Genomic DNA, 19,733 nt, shown 5'->3' on the forward strand with positions numbered 1-19,733 from the left:
CACGTGTACCTTATAATAACAGAAAAAATAAAATGCCGCGAAAATCCGGTTGTGATAAAAAAAACGTTTAATAGCTACAATACAAACTCATTACTTTGCTAGATTAGTTTTTATTAGATTCTGTGTACCTACGTAGGAGTGGCAGGGTAAGATTCATTAGAGAAGGTAGTCTCATTAATGGATAGGTACCCGTATTAATGTCCGGCGGACTTAAAGCCGAGAGATTTGATAAATTGTCGAACTCTTAACTAAATTCAGAGACTCTAAACTTTATTTTTGAAATGATGCAATACATAGAGGATTTACAATTCTGGCGGTTTATTTTTATTTATCCACATTTTAAGGTGTGCACTTACGGAACTACCTTATCTTTTCTGCTTTTATCGACAAAAAACTTTAGCAATAAAATTCCATACTGTCCCAATTTCACCTGCGAATCTAACGCAAGACGAGCGCCTATGTTGCATCAGTCTGTACATAAACAAATAGCCGTATGTCGGGAAATCCTATGTTGAATCCTACGCAAAAACTACTGAACGGATTTTGATAAAACTTTACAGTATTATTGTTTATAACCCAGAATATATAGGCTATAATTTATGACGATCTGTGACAAACGAAATTTCACGCGGGTGAAGCCGAGGGCAAAAGCTAGTATCCACATAAATAAATAAATATCTAAATTTCTTTGGAAAATTTCAAACAGCTCCATAGATGGCGACCTATTACTTACTTATATGCTTTTTTTTAATACATAGGTACATAACTTAACATAGTAACACCCAGACCCGTCACAGAAATTAAAATTTATCATTTCAATTTCTGCCCGGCCGGGAATCTAACCCGGGACCTCTCGGCATAGTAAGTATTCCGTTCTGAGCCACTACACCATACTGCCGACCAAAAACTTTAGCATTTCCATACTGTCCCAATTTCAACTGCGAATGTAATGCAAGACGAACGTCCATGTTGCGTCAGTCTGTTTGCAAATGTGATATGGGTGCTAGTTTAGAGGATGTACTACTTACGCTTTTTTTTAATAATACATATTTTACATAGTAACCCACACCCGTCACAGAAATTAAAATTCATCATTAAAATTTCATCTGCCCGGCCGGGAATCGAACCCGGCACCTCTCGGCATAGTATTCCGTTCTGAACCACTACACCAAACAACGGCCGACCAAAAACTTTAGTACGAGTATTCAATACTGTCCCAATTTCACCTGCGAATCTAATGCAAGACGAACGTCTGTGTTGCGTCAGTCTGTTTGCAAACAGATAGTATGTCCGGAAATATCCGCATCATGGTGGACTCCCGTGACATGACCTAATTCTAATTATATTAGTCTGAATATACAGGGTTAGGTAGCTATTTATGTACTAACTAGCTTTTGCCCGCGGCTTCACCCGCGCGAAATCCGTTTATCACAGATCGTCATAAATTATAGCCTATATGTTACTCTGGGTTATAAACAATAATACTGTGAAGTTTCATCAAAATCCGTTCAGTAGTTTTTGCGTGAAAGAGTAACGTAGAGAAGTAGAATGTCAGCCCATTGTTGGACATCTCAGTGTAGAATTAAAAAGGTAGAGATTGAAAGGTCCTTCCACGGACCTTGGGCCTATAGCAACGTGGGCCAGATGGAAATAAAGAGCGTTAAACTTAAATATTTCCTCTTCATCCAGCCCCTATGATGAACGAAAGAACTACTGAATGAAATATAAATAATAATAAATAAAATAAATAAGAAATAGTTCTTCCTAACTGCTCTGCTCCATGGAGCAGTCTTTTCCTCTCTTTCTACAGATTAGCTTTCAAGATCCTATATTATTATCTTGTAAATTAGTAATATCTATCTCATTGTTTTACGATTGAAAGGTCGCTGTACTTTTATCAGCATCTGGATGTTTCAGGGACTGTGTCTTAAGACAATGTATCAATCATCAATCAAGTCATTAAATTGTAAAGATCGACATATCTTCATAACTAACAAAATATTTTAAACGGATATCAAGCTTTTCTTTTTATACCACTAATTAGTGCAGTGCAAATGCACTAAAAATAATGAGTCAAAGAAACTTTGGTACTGAAATAAAGTTATTAATGTAGACCACTTTCTTGAAAATGGACACCATGTGTAATGTAAATAGGTACAATTCGTATTTAAAAGATAGGTACCTACTATATGAGGATAAATCTTCTTGGTAAGATTAAATATTTCCCAGTCAAGTTCCCATCTGCTTATTAACATAATAATTGGCTAGATAACTTACATAACCTATCTAAAGGTCGAAGGGCCTGTGCCAAAAGCACCTATACAAATCTAGAGCGAGACAACAACATTGTTTATATCGCCATCTTACTCCGCAAAGGTCTAATGCAAGCCGGTTGCCTATTTCGTCATTCATTGCATTGCTGACCACTTTAGCAAGACACCTCTCACCTCACTTCCTGAAATAAATCCGCTGGTTAAAATCCAAAGTACGGTTCTCAATAATTTTGGTACCAGGCTACCTGCATCTTTAGGAGGTCAATCTAGGACTGGTTTGGGTTTGCGAAACACCGGATCATAGACTTGCTTGGCATTTATGCGTCCCTAATAATAGTACAGCAGTGTAGGTAGCCAAAATGAGCTATAACTAACTAATTCTTAGTTAAGTTTTCAATGATACTTCATAATAAAATTTTATTGGTTATTTTCCGCATACAAATGGTTTAATTCGTATTAAAATAAGATAACATACACAACAACATTCTCAATGAATTAAAACTACAATAACAAACAAGCAAAGCCGTTCTTTCCAGAAAGACGGGATGCAAGATAAATAAAGTACATACCTACAATAAACTACTTTACCGCCTATGAATTAAAATGTAAGAAGAAACAAACAACTAAACCAACTTTATGACTACCAAAATCATAATATTACAGCATAGGTACTGTAACACCATTATACGATTGCATTTGATTCTAAACGCATTCTTAACAGTTTTCACAGCGCGCCGATCGTGCCATAAAATGGGCTCAGCGCGGTGCGCCGGCGCATTTGTCAACCAAACCTCGGCAAGACCAGTTTGAAACTACCCCAGTTTTTTAATATTTCCCGACCGTGATAAAGTGAAGTGATAGTTTTTGTTTTCGTGATTATTTTCGGAAATTGCAACTAAAAAGGTACGTTTTATGAAATTTTTGTCCTTGAGTTAAAGTTTGACATAGAAATCGATTTTATTGATAGGTAATTACTTGTTTTTATAGTAAAAGAAAGTTAGTTCAGAATTCAGATAATCGCAACAAATTAAGTTAATTGTTTATCATTGAAAATAGTCAGTTTTGCTTGCCTCCTAATTCGTTCAGCCGAATCAATTTTATTGATTTCGATAAAGTTTCTACTAGGTTAGAAATTATGATATTCATTAATCTATCAAAAGGTTAACTATAAGTTGCAACTTATAACATTACTCAAGTATGCGTCGTAGGTACTACTACTAATACTACTATTACGAGTATGTACGGTACGTACATACCTACTACATAGTATATGACTGCTGTTATGTATTCTGTAATCCAGAGTAGGGTGCTCGTGCTCGTTCATTCTAACTTGCTACCGGCGAGAATCGAACCCACAACCGCAGGTGGCGTTGTAGTAACCACCAAGCCTAAAGAGGCTTCACTTGCATGCATTTTAGTAAATTTAGTACATTATTATTTATATTGCACCCTTTAAAATAATTTTGATAAAAAGTAGTAGTACTTAGTAAAAGTCTCTAACATTAATCAAAGTACAGGGGATTCAGTTTATTCATAAAATGACAAGTATCATAATAACACAGTTACTTTCGCATTTATAATAGTTATTTATTAAATACGTTTATATTAAAGATAAGAAATGTGAATTACGATTTACGAGTAGGTACCTATTATGTTAACTATCTGTGATCTCCAGTAAGGTTCAGTTAGCGCGCGAACTTTATTAGATTAACGATGCAGTTTTGCATGCACGATTTATTTACTATTTAACTATTAGGTACTCTCAATAGGTATCAATTGTAATTAACAAACTGTTCCATTTGGTAGCAAGCACATAGAATTAAATCGAACGTGTAATGTGGCGATAAAAGGTACAATATATATATATAAAAATGAAACCCGTTTCGCGTTGTCACGGCATCACGTGTGAACGGCTGAACCGATTTCGATAATTCTTTTTTTTTAATGTTTGTGGAAGTCCAAGGATGGTTCTTACGGAAAAAAATATTAAGAAAATCTCTACGCTAAGGCGGTACGAAGTTCGCCGGGTCAGCTAGTTGACAATGAAAAAGGAAGGCATTCTCAAAGTCAGACACAGTGGTATCAAACGTGCAGACGTAATAGAAAAAGCTCTTTCGATTCAACTCAACTGATCATTTTGACCATAGAGTTTAATTTTTACTCTCGGAAAATAAAAAAGTCGGTGTAGGTTTGTATGTAATAAGCCTAAATTAGCTTACCTAAAACTTCATGTTGAATGAAACTTTTACTATTAATTTACAAACTAACTTACTCATATAAAGATAAGTTTACTTCTTACAGATAAATCCACTTGACCTTTGTTTCCAAGCGACTCTATGGAATATTTGGGACTTATCAACATGTTTTGAAACATAACGGCAATTACAAAAATATTATTTGATTAGACGACGGGTCTGGAGTTCACTGGAACATCGTGTTTTGTTTTTTATTTAATTAGTCACTCGTTATGTTAATGACCTCTATAATTTAGTCGGCTCCTTATCAAACTCGCGAAATTAAGTTAGCAACTAAAATAATTATATACCAAAATACGATCGATATCTCTAGTCTGCTAAGAAGAATATTAATTGGAGCCTGAGTCTTGGGTTCCCTTCCCATGTAGAGCTTACTTATCTTTACCATATGCTCTTCATGTAAGTAATGCCTACATTCAGTGATCGAAGTCCTCTTAATTTTAATGTCTTGAGCTAATTCTGAATTAAATGATATGAACATAATCTAATCTACCTACTACATAGTAAAGAAAGTATATTTTTTTGATAGTAAAATAAACGTAGCGCTACTTACTTATGCGGGTGTTATGATGAGTCGTGCGATTGTTTAGGGAAATTCAATGCCAATCATTTCATTCAAACAATTTCTGTTAGTTGACAAATTAAGTTACCGTTTTAAATTGTGCTACTAGCTGATGTAGATATGTAGAAAATGCAACTCTCAAGGTTCAGGACTAAAATGAATGATGAGGTTTTAGAATGAAAAGTTGCGTCAGGATTATTTGTTGATGGACACCATTCATCCAAGTTTTATGTGAGTAAGTTGTACATACTACATATTTTCGACGAAATCTCTTTAAACATCCCACGAAATTACCAGGCGCCCATAACCCCAAACAATTCTTCCAGATGGCCCGAGTGTGTGTTATCGGCGCAGGCGCAGCGGGACTGTGCGCGGCGCGTCACTTACTGTTCGAGCCCAGCGTTGGGCGCGTGGACATTCTGGAACAAGCAGCCCAGCTTGGCGGCACCTGGGTGTACACTGAGGATGTGGGCTACGATGATTTTGGGCTACCTATACATACCAGCATGTATAAAAGCTTGAGGTAAGCACGGATTTCTTGAAAGCTTTATTACTACAACCACAGAATAATAATAAGTAGGTACCTACTATTCGTTCGTTCGTTCGTTTCAGCCGAAATACGTCCACTGCTGGACAAAGGCCTTCCCCAAGGATTTCCACAAAGACCGGTACTGCGCCGCTCGCATCCAGGCACCTCCCGCAAAGGAAAAATTATTTTGTCCAACTATCGTATGGGTAGGCCCCCACTAGGCGGACCGACGATCTGGTGAAGGTCGCGGGAAGTGTCTGGATGCGGGCAGCACAGGACCAGTCGTTGGAGGCTTTAGTCCAGCAGTGGACGTCATTCGGCTGAAACGAAATGATACGGACATAAGTTCATAAGTAACCAGTGTCAGGCTTCCTTCATTGCAATATGGCCGTCTGAACATATACAGCTGTCTCGGAAGCTCAAAAAAGTATCATTAGACTGCGGCTTTACTCAGTTTACGAAGCACAAAATGAGTTACTTACTATCCCTTTCATATCGAACAACTAAATAGATTTAGGTATGCTATCAAATTGTCTAACTTAACTTGGAGAATGATGTTTCTTTAATTTGGGACCAAGTAGAGATACTAAAGACGGATCTTCCTTAATTTAGTTCTTAAAATGGCGACGGTGCAAAGATAAAAAAATGTTGCTCAAGACTTAATAAGTACCTATAAGTATTTTTCATGATGTAATGACATTGCCAGTAATTAAAAATATCGAATTAAGTAGGTTTTCCTTTACCAACTTTGTAACTATCTCACTGGAGTCACATTGATAAGCCGATAGTAAAATAGTGGGGTGTAGTAGTAGGTCATCGAGATAGCTCTGAGAGTAACCTTTTTTCTGACCAGAGGCAAAATGAGACAAACGATAGTAACAATGTTGCAAATGGCTCACTATTATTGGACACGTGCCTTTGAGTGATACTTTTCGCAGACGAACGATTTTAATCATCGTCCAAAGTTTAATAAATGGACTTATGACCCAAAAGAAAGATTATCTGACTGGTAAACCCAACCACTGACCTTATTTACTGCCAGTCTTCTTCTCAAAACGTTTTCTATATTGTGTGAAATTTTATTTATTAATTTAAAAATTAATTTAAATTATAAATTTTCTGACAGGAATTCTTGAGATTTTTGACTAAAGAAAACCTGATAGACGGATGATCTGGTGAAGTTCGCGAAAAGAGCCTGGCTGCGGGCAGCACAGGGCTGGTCGTCATGGAAATCCTTGATCCTTGGCCTTTGTCCAGCAGTGGACGTCATTTGCCATTTGTTAAAACAAACGAAGGATAGATCATATTAGATAATTCTTTTTATTTAATCTAAAACCGCGTAGAATTCTAAGCATTTCTGTAAAAACAGATCCAAAAAAGGTTAAATAGGAAAAAAGTTATGTCCGATTTAAGACGAAAAAAAACTTTAAACGGCTCTACTGAAAAACTGTATTTTGTCAGTTGCCCCAAGTGAACCTGCAACTGACGATAATATTAATTACTTCTTGGTGTTGAGCTACACCGCGTTTATAAGGTGTACCTTAATTGTAATTGCCCCGCTCTTTATTACATGGTTTCATTATCAATATGTGGATTACGTAGTGGGATGTGTTACCACATAAATAATACATAAGTCTAGTAGATAAGTTAATTTTTGTAACACATTTGTTTGTAATTCCTAAAATAAATAAATAAATAAATAAATAAAGATCATGACATGACGATTAAAAGCCTAAATGAAATAGAAGGTTAGCTATGACACATACTCGTAGTAAGTACCTATGCTTGCAATTTGAAAAGTTAACTACCTATTTCGCTAAATTGTTATATTGGTCCTAATAAACTCTTTAATGTTACCCATTAGCGTAATTCAATAGTAGGTAATAAAATTATGTGTCACTATCAGACGGATACTGCAAACCGATGACGTCCAATCCATACAATAGCAAGTAAACATAATGTAGTTAGGTACTATGTAAAATGGATCACAAGAGATCGGAGGTTATCAAACAAATTAATCGTTGTAAAGAACGTCTAAGTTTTCTAGAAATTACAATAACGTAGAATGAGTAAGGCAGGGAGATCAGTTAGGTCACTATAAGTTACAAAAGTTTAAACAGTGAACAGGTAGGTTAATGCTACCGAGATAAAACTCCCAAAAGTTTAATGATAATCTTCTTTCTATCTACTCGTAGTTAGTCTCGCAAAAACTCGAGAATATGCCTGGCTGATTTAGCTGATTTTGGTTTTGAAATGTTTGTCGTAGTCCAGGGAAGATTTAAACGATGAGAAAATAGGGAAAATGTAAGGAAAATAGTAAAAAATAATTCCATTTTCACGGTGATTACGAAAGTTCACCGGGTCATCTAGTTTTACATATTGTTTGTAATTTCAGCATAATGGATTCGTGTCATCAACTCCTATAAATTCTATATGCAATAGTGACGCTATCCCTTTTCTCGGAGAGTTTCGTTATCGACGATTTACTACTGAACGTAGTTCAAGGTGCCTTATCGATATTATTGGACTGTTACCGTGTTTGCGACGAGACGTTTATTGCAGTAGGTAGTATTTATGATGAGATAATACGAGCACAATATGCAAAGGTCAGCTGCGAGGCGATTCCGTTATAAGACAAAAGATTTGTCCTATACATAGGTACCTACTTGAGCCTATATTATGCTGCTTCAATCTAGTAATAAATGTATCTTTCTCTCTTTCTTTTTTCTTCTTTCGTCGCCTCTTCTCTAAAGAAGGGAATATCGTTAAAGATATTGGTATGGTCTAGGTACTCCCCTAAACTACGTCAACTTTCTTCGTGGCAAGTTCTGATCTATGTTAGTCAGATTCTACCGCAAGTTTTTGATTAGTTCTTCCGCTAAAGTTCCCACCTCTCGTTCCGACCGCTGCAACTCTTGTGTAGCCAGGATCTACAACTTGAACGCCAATAAAAACACGACCAGTGAAGGTCAAGATCTTCTTCAAAGTTTTTGAAAAAGAGGCTGACAATAGTGTCTGAGTTTCTTGCGCTGCTCCTTCTCAGCACTGGCCCATTTATTGTCCTGAAGCAGTGGTAGGGTTAATACTGGGACGTGTAAAAGTGCTTTTTTAAAGCCTACTTACAGAAATAAATGAGTTTTACTGAGTTTTTTGATAACAGGATCCGCTACCTTACATTGATGTTATCAAACTTTATTAGTCAACTCAAATGTAAATACATTAGTGTTTATTTCTTTGCAGGACAAACCTCCCAAAAGAGATCATGGGCTTCCCAGATTTCCCGGTTCCTGAAAGTGAGAAGTCATATCTACCCGCCAAGGATATGCTGGCATTCCTTCAGTTATACTCGGACAAACATGGCGTTACTCCTCACATAAAGGTAACAATTTCCACTAAGTTATTTTATATCTTTGGTCTAGTAGAGAAAAAGATAGGGAACTTCTTCAAGCAAATATGAGCTTGCACCAGAATTATAACTAACTACAAGTCTACAATCATTAGTCTCCGCCTCAGAAGTACGACCCTTTTACCAGAGGCAAATGAAGGATGTGACATACACTCCTCTCGCTGCCCAGACGATAAAACTACTTGCAAACTAAGTAGATAATAGAATAATTAGGGGAGACTGGGTACGGTTGAAACAATTTTTCTTTTATTGTCTATAATTTTGTTGTTTAATAACCAAGTGACGATTACGATACGTGAAATTGAAATTTGAAGTTTTAGCTATGATATGGCTGTACCATTATAGTTCCCGGGTTACTATTTTTAGAAATATACGAAATTTAAAAAAAAAGAAATTTTGTTTCAACCGTCCCCATGCCAGGGGCGGTTGAAACAGCGATTAGGGTCTGTTGAAATACATACAAATAATACAATAATTACCAATAAAACGTGTTTTGTTTATCATTAATACTACGAATATTAAAATTATGGCAGCACATGACGACATTAATCAGTCTAAGTATTTAATATTTCTAAAACATTAATTAGCCTTTGATAAGTAGTAAACATTTAAAAAAATAACAGAAATATGATAAAATAAATAATATTTCCAAATCTAATAAACATTAATAATAAAATAATATTAACATTCTAAGGAAAGTTAACGAAAATCTTAATTTTTTTTTCAAACCATACTTTTCCGCCGCTTTCCGCAGTGAATCTCCAGCTTTTACCTCCTCTTATGCTTTACCAAGTCAATTTCCTACCTCGAAATCTTCCTTACCCAAACTCTCGGCATCAACAAAAAATAAACATTAATACATTTTCCAGGGTTCGAGGATATATATCAAGGGATATATATCAAGATATATATCGGATATATATCCGATATATATCAAGCCGGTTTTGATGATATATATCAACTTTTAAAATTTGTTACTGGATTTGTACTTTTTGACATAAGATTTTTATTTTTTTTAGGTTATTTGGCCGTATTTCAAAGATATTTCATGTTTTTGCTTTATTTGTCTGATTTTAAGTTTTAAAAACATTAAAAACAGGTTTATGTAACACATATGCAATAGTATTCATGAATAATGCAATAAAATCATACTATGGCTTTCATACAAAATTGATATATATCAAAGTTGATATATATCGGATATATATCATAAATATCCGATATTTTGATATTTATAATAAATATCGGATATTTTCGAACCCTGACATTTTCTGTTTCAACCGTACCCATAAAAAATGTTTCAACCGTCCCCAACCCCACTTTTGGTAAAATATACTTTATAGTTTCGACATTAATAATCACACATTAAAAATAGTTACTGTCCCTTATTCTACAAGCTTCATTATAATCGCAAACGCAAATCTGATACATTCACATAAAAAGAACAGATAGTATAAGCGTTAATGTCTGAAGAAAAATACTTACTTTGGGTAGTAAAAAACAAAATGGTGTTTTATACACAACGTCAACGCGTTAGGAAGTTATTAGGCACTAAATTCGTGTTCGGACCTGTCTTCCGCTTCTTTTTCCCTAGGACCCCTCACTCCCCGCGGAACCGTTTACGAGATATTTGCTCTGTTTCAACCGTCCTTTGTTTCAACCGTACCCAGTCTCCCCTACTTTATAATCATTATAGCTAACATTTGGTTTGTTTGATTTCATATAGGTAGGTACTCGTAGCTTATATTCATTGCGTGGATACGTCCTATGACTAAAATGATGATGATGGCAACTAAGACTTAGAGCATCCTGATAGAATTTTCTAAACACACGAGCTAAGATAGATCCAGACACATACAAGAAATCTAGAGAAGAATAATTTAGCCCCCAATTTTTTAAATACCAGGCTACCATATCCCCAAACGTCTTCCACAGTTCAGCCACCACGTCCAGATGGTGATCCCGAAGGCAGGTCCTATGGGAGAGCTCTGGGACATCACTTTCAAGGACCTGAAGACCGGGGAGTCGGAGACCAGGGAATATGATTACGTGTTCGTCTGCAACGGACATTACAACACTCCGTTCATACCTAGCATACCGGGGTTGAAGCAGTATGAAGGTGAGCCATAAGAAATAGGTACAGCCTGGATTTCTAGGCACGATGGTCAAATGTCTATTCAAAAGTTTCTTGAGATAAATTTTTCTTTCTTTCTGTAATGATACTTAGGAATAATCTCATCTCTCGCAGAAAACAAGAATGTTGAAAATATTGAAGTTTCTTAGAGTCCAGTCAATAAATGATGATGATGAATGAATTACGGTGTAGAGGAAAATGCTTTGAACACAATTTTTGACTTCGTACCTTTGTTTGGACTAGTTAGGAGGTGAACATTTCAAAAGTACCCGCCCTTAGCCCTTAAGCCGGTGGGGACAGGACTAGTAGTTTAAATAAAGTCACGAAGTCAGAAATTGGGTTCCCCAAATTTCCCTCTTTAATATTTTATGAACTTTATTTACAATAAACAGATTTTTTTTTAAAACTAAGGCAAACTTAACTCTGAACAAAATAAAAATATAAACTTATATTACTCAAAAATAAAAGTGTGTCCGTGAGGCAAAGAGGCGAGAATGCTGGCTGCATTTCCTCGCTGAATGGCAATACTAAGCCTTTGTGCAAGGAAAGAGCCAGCATTTAGATTTTCCGAAATTTTAATTAATTTAGGGGAAATGGTCCGAAACAGTAATTTAGCATTCGGTCCCCAAGGTCCGAAGGTCTCGACACCAAAAGGCGCAAATATGTAGTCATTAGAAAGTGACTCATATTTGCGCCGTTTGGCTAACTCAGCCGACTCTGCTGCAGCCCCAGCTTTAGCAACTGATTCCCTGAGGTGGGAAGGGGCTAAAGTATCGACACATGTAGCGTCCCAAACTAAAGCCCGTCCCCGTTCCCAGGGAACCAGAATGAGACCATCAGGTCTCTTGCCATCATCACGGACCAATCCACGTGGTTCTAACGTGGAAGGAACGTTGATGCTGGCAAGGGCTCTCCTGATGGCGTCGTTGAGAGCAGCGTGTCGGGCGAGACGACCGGCACTTTGCTGGCAACATAGACCGTGGTGACCGAATTGGTCCACCTCTTTGCCACAGGGACACGTGTGGGGTACACAGATTGGTGCACCGAGGCGTAAGCCCACACACACCCGGAAAGACTCGTTGTCAAAAAATGTTCCGAGATTTTTGGAGGGAAGTGCATTTAGCCAGTGACCGGATTTATTGACTAGACTATTTTATTTAATTTATCTTCCAGTCTTTGAAGTGTTTGAAGCTTTTTAAAAAGTGATACAATCGTTCAAATCGTATCAATGTTTCTGAAGCTAACCCTACAAATTCTACCGATTAAAACCTTTTACACTAACCCTTAATATTGGCAAAAATAACTTACCAAACCTTCCATCCTCAGGCGACGTAATGCACAGCCACGACTACCGAGTCCCGGAAATCTTCGCCGGGAAGCGTGTCCTGGTAGTCGGAGCGGGTCCTTCAGGAATGGACATCGCTCTGGAGATCACCTCCGTCACAGACCTGGTCATCCTGTCGCACCACCTCAAGGAGAAACCGCAGACCGTCTTTCCAGAGAACCTGGTCCAGAAACCGGATGTGATGAAGCTGGAAGGAAGGAAAGCTGTGTTCCAGGATGGCAGTGAATATGACGTGGATGTAGTCTTCTTATGTACAGGTAAGATTTTTATATTTATTGTAAAGTGGAACTGTTCCATTAAATTTTGTGCTATTCTTTTGAAGCAATGATTTCTTTTCATATTTTTTGTGAAAATTTTCTTACTGATTAATCCATCCATACTGTCTATAGACCCAGTTAGACTTGTTACTTGGGTATTTACCACTTCGGAACTTCAGAGAGATGATCGATTACATTTATAGTGTCGCACTAACTTTACTGGACTACCTAGTTACTACTTCGGGACTTTTTCTTAATTTGAACATATTTCAGTTCATAGAGGTCAGATGGCAATCATGTCTTTGTCTTTTTAATCTTTTCAATATTAGAAAAGTGAGATTAAACATCAAGAACGTTAGTGACCATTGTATTGTGAATGCCGACAAAGAGGCTGACAATAGTGACTGAGTTTCTTGCGCTGCTTCTTCTCAGCACTGGCCCATTTATTGTCCTGAAGCAGTGGTAGGGTTAATACTGGGACGTGAAAAAGTGCTTTTTTAAAGCCTATTTGCAGAAATAAAGGAGTTTTATGAGTTTTATCTCTTCCCAGGCTACCAGTACAACTTCCCGTTCCTTCACTCGTCGTGTGGGATCGTGGTGGAGGAAAACTGCGTGGAGCCGCTCTACAAGCACCTCGTCAACATCCACCACCCCTCTATGTGCTTCATTGGAGTCCCTTACTATGTCTGCGCCTTCTCTATGTTCGACTTACAGGTAAGCAAGGAGAGCTCCTCTAAATAAACCTCTCATCTCATCTCATTTAACACCAGGTGCGATTGCGGTCAAATACCTGTCTTGTCTAAAGCCCAGTCCGTGAGCACGTAGATTCCCGTCCAATGACCCCAAGCTACCCATCCCTATCGCTCGCGCGTAATTATGTTGCTGTCGCGACTGTGCGACGGGCGCCCGCAGTGAGTGTGCGAGCGCGACAGCAACATAATTACGCGCGAGCGATAGGGATGGGTAGCTTGGGGTCATTGGACGGGATTCTACGTGCTCACGGACCAGGCTTTAGCATAAAAAAAAACATAATATAGATCAACCCTAAGGCCTTTTATGCACCAGTGAAATAGTCGTCTTCTGGGCAATCTCAGTCTATTAAAAGATCATATTTATTTATTTATTTATTTAAAGACTTTATTGCACACACAACAATGTTCTGTACAAAAAGGCGAGCTTAATGCCATCTCTTAGATCTGTCTGCATCTCTTAGATGAGATTGTTATCAAGAGCAACACTACATAAAAACACCCACCATCCCTCCATGTGCTTCATTGGGGTCCCTTACTATGTCTGCGCTTTCTCTATGTTCGACTTACAGGTGAGGAAGAAGAACTTCTTTACCACCATATAGGTCAACCCTAAAGCCTACTTGCACGAGTAAATAGTCGTCTTCTGGGCAAGCTCACTCCATTAAGATCGCACCTACCTACACCCGGATATAGCCAGCAGAAAATGCCAAACTTAAGTGCCAGTGGGCAGGGCATTTTTTAGCTTGGAGAACTGACCATTGAAACGGAAAATTTGCGAGTGGCAATTACAGATCGGAAAATACATTGGGATACGGGCAGCGTAGAACTTGTTGAGGAAATCACTGAAGCAGTAGATATCCCTTGGTAGAAACAAAACCAGCCTATAACGGTAGATTAAAACCTACTTCTTCCTTCAGGTCCGGTTCTACGTGCGATCAATGAACGGCACCTTCAGCCTGCCGACGCCCGCCCAAATGACTGAACACTGGGAGCAGGAGAAACAGGACCGGGCGTCCAGGGGTTACACCAAGCGGCAGGCGCATATGATGGGGCCAGACCAGGTATACTACTCACATCTGTATTCTTTTTGCTGCTGTATTTCAGGCACTAAGCAAGTGTTGTCGGCCGTTTGGTGTAGTGGTTCAGAACGGACTACTAGATATGCCGAGAGGTCCCGGGTTCGATTCCCGGCCGGGCAGAAATTGAAATGATGAATTTTAATTTCTGTGACGGGTCTGGGTGTTTTCTATGTATAATATGTACGTATTTACAAATATATATATATATATATATATAAGTATGTTTATCCCGTCGTCTAGTACCCATAGTACAAGCTTTGCTTAGTTTGGGACTAGAGGCGCAGTGTAAAATGTCCAAAGATATTTATTTATTTATTATTTATAGAGACCCCTTTATTTTACCCTACTACGCCAGAAGGAAGGTTATTGCTGCTGTATTCAGGCTCCTCTTTTAGTGGCACTCTAGGCAAGTGCCATGAGCACTTCACCCCGTGATCAAGAGGGATTACCCTTCTGCTCTAAAAAAATTTAATGTTGGTAATAGAAGTCGTAGAATTTTTCAAATTTGCAATGACCTTTTTTAGAGGAAAAGAGCCCTCTTGATTGTTATAAATTCCCAAGTAGGATAACAAGCAAAACGTAACAAAAAATAACACAAATTCTATGGCAAATCGGTCTATCAGTCAAACAGAAAAACGAAACTGCTAAAAAACCACAAGCACAACCACTTTGAAATGCACATCAAATTACCGAACATCCGAGAATGGCAACTTTTCTGGTTAACGCAAACCATATAAGTACCTAATTTGTAAGATACTTGTGACCTTATAATCTCCTGGTTAATAATACCGGGAAATGAATCTTAAACGGAATGTTTAGCATTTAAAAGGAGAGAAGGCTTTTCAATGTCAACCAGAAAATAACATCCTTTGTAGCCTTAGGCCGCGTCTGCGTGAGTGCATTTCCGTTCTTGAATGGAAAATAACAATGATTTTACGTAAAAATATATTTATCTTGAGAAATATGTAGGCATATTATGTAGTGTAGTAATTCTATTGGTGAAAGAATTTAATAATTTTGATTAATATTTCCGAAGAGAGAGAAACAAACATTTTAATATTTTTGTGTCTTTAGATAAGTCTTTTTTAAAATGGGTAAGGTAGCAAAATAACTAGGTACCACGAGCATTCTTATAACTAGGTACTAGGTACTTATACTATGATCAGATAACTCATATTTTATGGAAAACAATCTTACTAAAGGATGTTTCAAATTATATTAATTACTTACTGCACACTTGATTTGTGCGTCACCGTTGCTGCAATCAATTAAAATTAGAATTTTAAATTGATATTAGCTACCTCAATTTCCATCTGCATCATATTTCATGATTCACGTGCACTCAATGGTCAGTTGTGATTTGACAAAAAAGTACCTATTCTCAAAGTCAAAGTCAAAATGTCTTTATTTGTTTAGACTAATAAATAGTTCTTACAAATCGTCATTTTGCTCTTAAGGAGCCTCTACATGTCTCATAATCTTTTTACCCTACCAGCGCTTCGAGACCAACATTTGGCAAGTGCTGAGAAGAAGCGCCGCAACAAACTCAGTCACCACTGTTTGCCGGTTAATATAAATAAATAGAAAAAGCAGTAGTAGGTACATTTGATTCAGGAGCAGTTCACTGAATTTACCACGCATTCTTGTATGATGTATCTTATAAGAATGGGTATACAAAATTGCGTGGCATATTAAACAAGGTAGTAACGTGCTAATATCTAGATTTACAAATTAAAATACTTAAATACTAGTAGAAATGACTCGCATTAATAAATTTGAATAACTTGGATTGACCAGTCCCCGAAAGCAGCGCCTGTTCACAGACATGACGAGTGAACCAGCCATCGCTTCACTCGACCATATTAGAGGGAATGTAACGACCCGCCTCACTACGCCACTCAAAGCCAATTCATTATTTTATAAATAGCTAAAGCGAGTTATTTCCGTAATAATAATGATTTCCTCCAGGCAGAGTACTACGTATCGCTTTCGACCGAGTCTGGCGCCACGCCCCTACCGCCTGTGTTCACCAAGGTTCACAACGACAGTAGCCAGAAGTTTCTGGACGACCTCACGCATTACAGAAACGACGTCTATCGCATCCTCGACGACTCTACATTCATTTGCTTCACTAAAACCTGCTAGCGTCGCGCAGGGCGCGGTACTCGTGCCATTACTATTTCTTATCCATAAAACATAATTCATTAATATACAGAAGTCAGTGGGTAATTAAGATAAAAATATGACGCAAATATCGAGAAATAAACATTTATTTAATTATGCATTATACAATAAAGTTATGACGATTTACAATTTGTTTATCCTTAGAAGCAATATTCAGCCCCCCTAGTTTAGATAGTTTACAAATGTAGGTAGTAAGAAAATAAACTTCAAACAAAACATTTCACATTTATGGCATTATTAATTTACGACACATTACAAAGACTTGATCTTGTGTCTTCGCTAATTTATAAATAGGCATTATTAAATCTTAGTTTGGACTTAAGCAGTTTAGCTACTTTTTTATAACCATCAGGTCTTATAACCTCCCGTAGGCGTCCATGGTAGGCACAACTGACATTCTGAGCAAATCATTGCCTTACCTTTCTTGCTTTGAACAGAGGGATAATTACGTCTTCAATTCCACACGTAGCGTTGTCGAACTCCTATTTTCTTCTAGTTAATTTCGTTGTAGCTACTGGTCTAGCACTCATATGGTAGTATTGGTAGTTATAGGCGATTATTGGTTCGATACAAAGGAGTTCCTCATCTCTCCAAAATCCTACCACTGTAAAATTGTGGGAATTTTCGCGTTTCACTGCCACAGAGTGAATAGCCCTCTCTCTGAAGCAGTCGGGTAAAAATACAGTGTTTTTGTGTAATGTATTTTACCTAACTGCTATGACATTGAAAATGTATTCTATAAAAACAATGCATTTAGCTCCATTCTCATTAGGGTGTCATTCAAAAAAATAAGAAAAATACTTATATTTTCTCTCTTTGGGTGCAAAATGCAGACAGGATGATGATGACTTCTTGAATTATAATCAGTGCTGATTAACAACTTTATTATGAAGTACCTACCTACTCGGTTGATTGGTGTTCCTGTCATCGCATCATCAATCAAATTAAAAATGCACCGCTTAAAAATAACCAGGTTTATAAATAAAACAACAATAATTAAAACATTTAATAACCGTTCTGACTAGACGTATCTATTACATTATTCATGGCAGCTAACAAGATAAGTTATACAGAGAAAGTAAGAAGTAACTATACTATTATTCCAGAAAATGCTCGTTTTCGAATTTTATTTTTCATTATAAATACTTTAAATTAAATGAATTCCATAAAATACTCAGCAATTTACAAAACAACGTTAACAAATCAATATTTTTAACTAATTTTACGTTATTTAATGACACTATTAATTAGAAAAACTATTAACTGTCCACTATGTTACCAGGAGCGCATAACTGACACAGAAATCTTGCATAAATTATATAGGGACTAACACGTCTTGGTCCTGTCACTGGCTAAACCGCACTAGAGCGATGCACTAACCTGCTATCGCCGCTCACTTAGGGTTATCACTGGCTTGCCTTGGAATAAAATCTAAAATTAGTACTTGTAAAAGGGCACTCGATATCTTCAATGAAACGGTACGGTAAATGTTGTACTTCCCATTTAGCACGCCAGTGTTTTTGTAATTTTAGATATTTGCTGTTGATTCAAGTTGCTAGTTTGGAGTGTAATTCTTAAAACAGTTAAGTTTGCTACAACAGTGGTTTGACTATATTATCAACATCCGATGTTTTAAATTCAAATGAAGTTCATATACGAGTGTGGGAAGTGATGTCAATGTTTTTGAATATACCTCATCTGTCTTATTGGAAACCTTGTTGCTAACCTGTTGATTAACTGGATGAAAATTACACAAGGCGTTACGTTCGCTTTTCGACAATTTTAGTTTCATTCCTGTCTTCTTCTTTTGTGCAGATTGTTTGTAACTGCCTTCATAATCTTGACTATTGGACTTTCAAGCCTTTTAGGATTATTTGAGATTCCTGTTGGCCACATAGTTAATTTAGATGCTTTATTAGGATTAATCCAGGTTCCTGTAGACCACTCTGTTACGTCAGAAGTTTTCTAAACATGTTTTTCTTACCTTTTAAGCTTTAGGATTAATCCAGGTTCCTGTAGACCACTCTGTTACGTCAGAAGTTTTCGAAATATGTTTTTCTTACCTTTTTTTATTTTGTTACAGGAAAAATACTACGCGTCGTTAGCCTTAGAAGCTGGTACCAAGACCCTGCCCTCTGTCCTCACCAAGATCCGAGAGGAGAGCTCCATCAGGTTCCTTCACAACCTGAAGAACTACCGGCAAGACATCTACAAAATCATCGATGACGACACTTACGAGGTCATCAGTAATGGAAAACGAGAAATTCTTTGTTGACCCTAAAATGAGAACATAATTATTTAGGTTACGTCGAAAATCAGTGGGTTGTTGTGGGTAGACGTAATTCTAGTGGGTAAGTTCCTAATTAATTTTACTACAGTCAGTGATAACTTTCAGTTTAACTTCCCCAGGGACAAACTTGACCTTCACTGGTTGGGTTTTCATTGGCGCTCAAGCTGTAGGTCCTGGCTACACAGGAGTTGCAGCAGTGGGAATGAGTGGGAAAAGTCCCGTTGACAGTCAGTGAATATTTTTTAATAATTTAGGATTGTAAATAGACTAAAAGTGACTATACTGTAATAATAACGTACTGATTGCCGACTATTTTTTATATGGTAAGCATAGTAATATTGCTAGTAGTAAGAAAACCCAAATGCCATAGAAACCAAGCAAAGAGGCATAATACTAATTCCCGTACCTGTACTACTTAACGCAGACTAAGACATTTAATTTATTTTACACTAATTATTATTTTAATTATACTAACAAAATTGTAGTGTTAAGTATTTTTAATAAAGAATTGAGATCATATGGTTGATATTTATTGGTCGGGTGTTTCCTATGTATTATAATATTATGTATTTACATTTAAAATATTTATACAAATATTATATGTATTATGTCAATTGTCTAGAGTACTCATAGGCAGTGTACAAGATCTAAGGTTATTATTTTAATT

At 37.0% G+C, this 19,733-nt stretch overlaps 1 protein-coding gene across 2 annotated transcripts; it reads left to right on the top strand.

Annotated features, from left to right (window-relative positions):
• Window positions 1–3,028: 3,028 nt before the first annotated feature.
• LOC135074742 (senecionine N-oxygenase) lies at window positions 3,029–19,585 on the top strand. Of its 2 annotated transcripts, none has more exons than XM_063969113.1 (8): window positions 3,029–3,176; window positions 5,417–5,613; window positions 8,860–8,998; window positions 10,961–11,144; window positions 12,486–12,761; window positions 13,312–13,475; window positions 14,431–14,574; window positions 16,561–17,639. In XM_063969113.1, the coding sequence occupies exons 2-8, from the start codon at window positions 5,417–5,419 to the stop codon at window positions 16,735–16,737; spliced, it is 1,281 nt and encodes a 426-aa protein (XP_063825183.1). In that variant the 5' UTR covers window positions 3,029–3,176; the 3' UTR covers window positions 16,738–17,639. The 2 variants fall into 2 exon arrangements, with proteins under 2 accessions (XP_063825183.1, XP_063825182.1); XM_063969112.1 differs by lacking the exon at window positions 16,561–17,639 and adding an exon at window positions 18,860–19,585 and having other exon boundaries at window positions 3,031–3,176.
• Window positions 19,586–19,733: the final 148 nt, after the last annotated feature.

Source organism: Ostrinia nubilalis, chromosome 9 (genome assembly GCF_963855985.1).
Source record: "Ostrinia nubilalis chromosome 9, ilOstNubi1.1, whole genome shotgun sequence".
Classification (NCBI taxonomy): Eukaryota; Metazoa; Arthropoda; class Insecta; order Lepidoptera; family Crambidae; genus Ostrinia; species Ostrinia nubilalis.

Excerpts from the sequence above, each read along its gene's own strand:
- LOC135074742 (XM_063969112.1), top strand. The coding sequence starts at position 5,417 with ATGGCCCGAGTGTGTGTTATCGGCGCAGGCGCAGCGGGACTGTGCGCG. Across the intron at positions 13,476-14,430 it reads TCTCTATGTTCGACTTACAG|GTCCGGTTCTACGTGCGATC; the intron begins GTAAGCAAGGAG and ends TTCTTCCTTCAG. Across the intron at positions 14,575-18,859 it reads ATATGATGGGGCCAGACCAG|GAAAAATACTACGCGTCGTT; the intron begins GTATACTACTCA and ends ATTTTGTTACAG.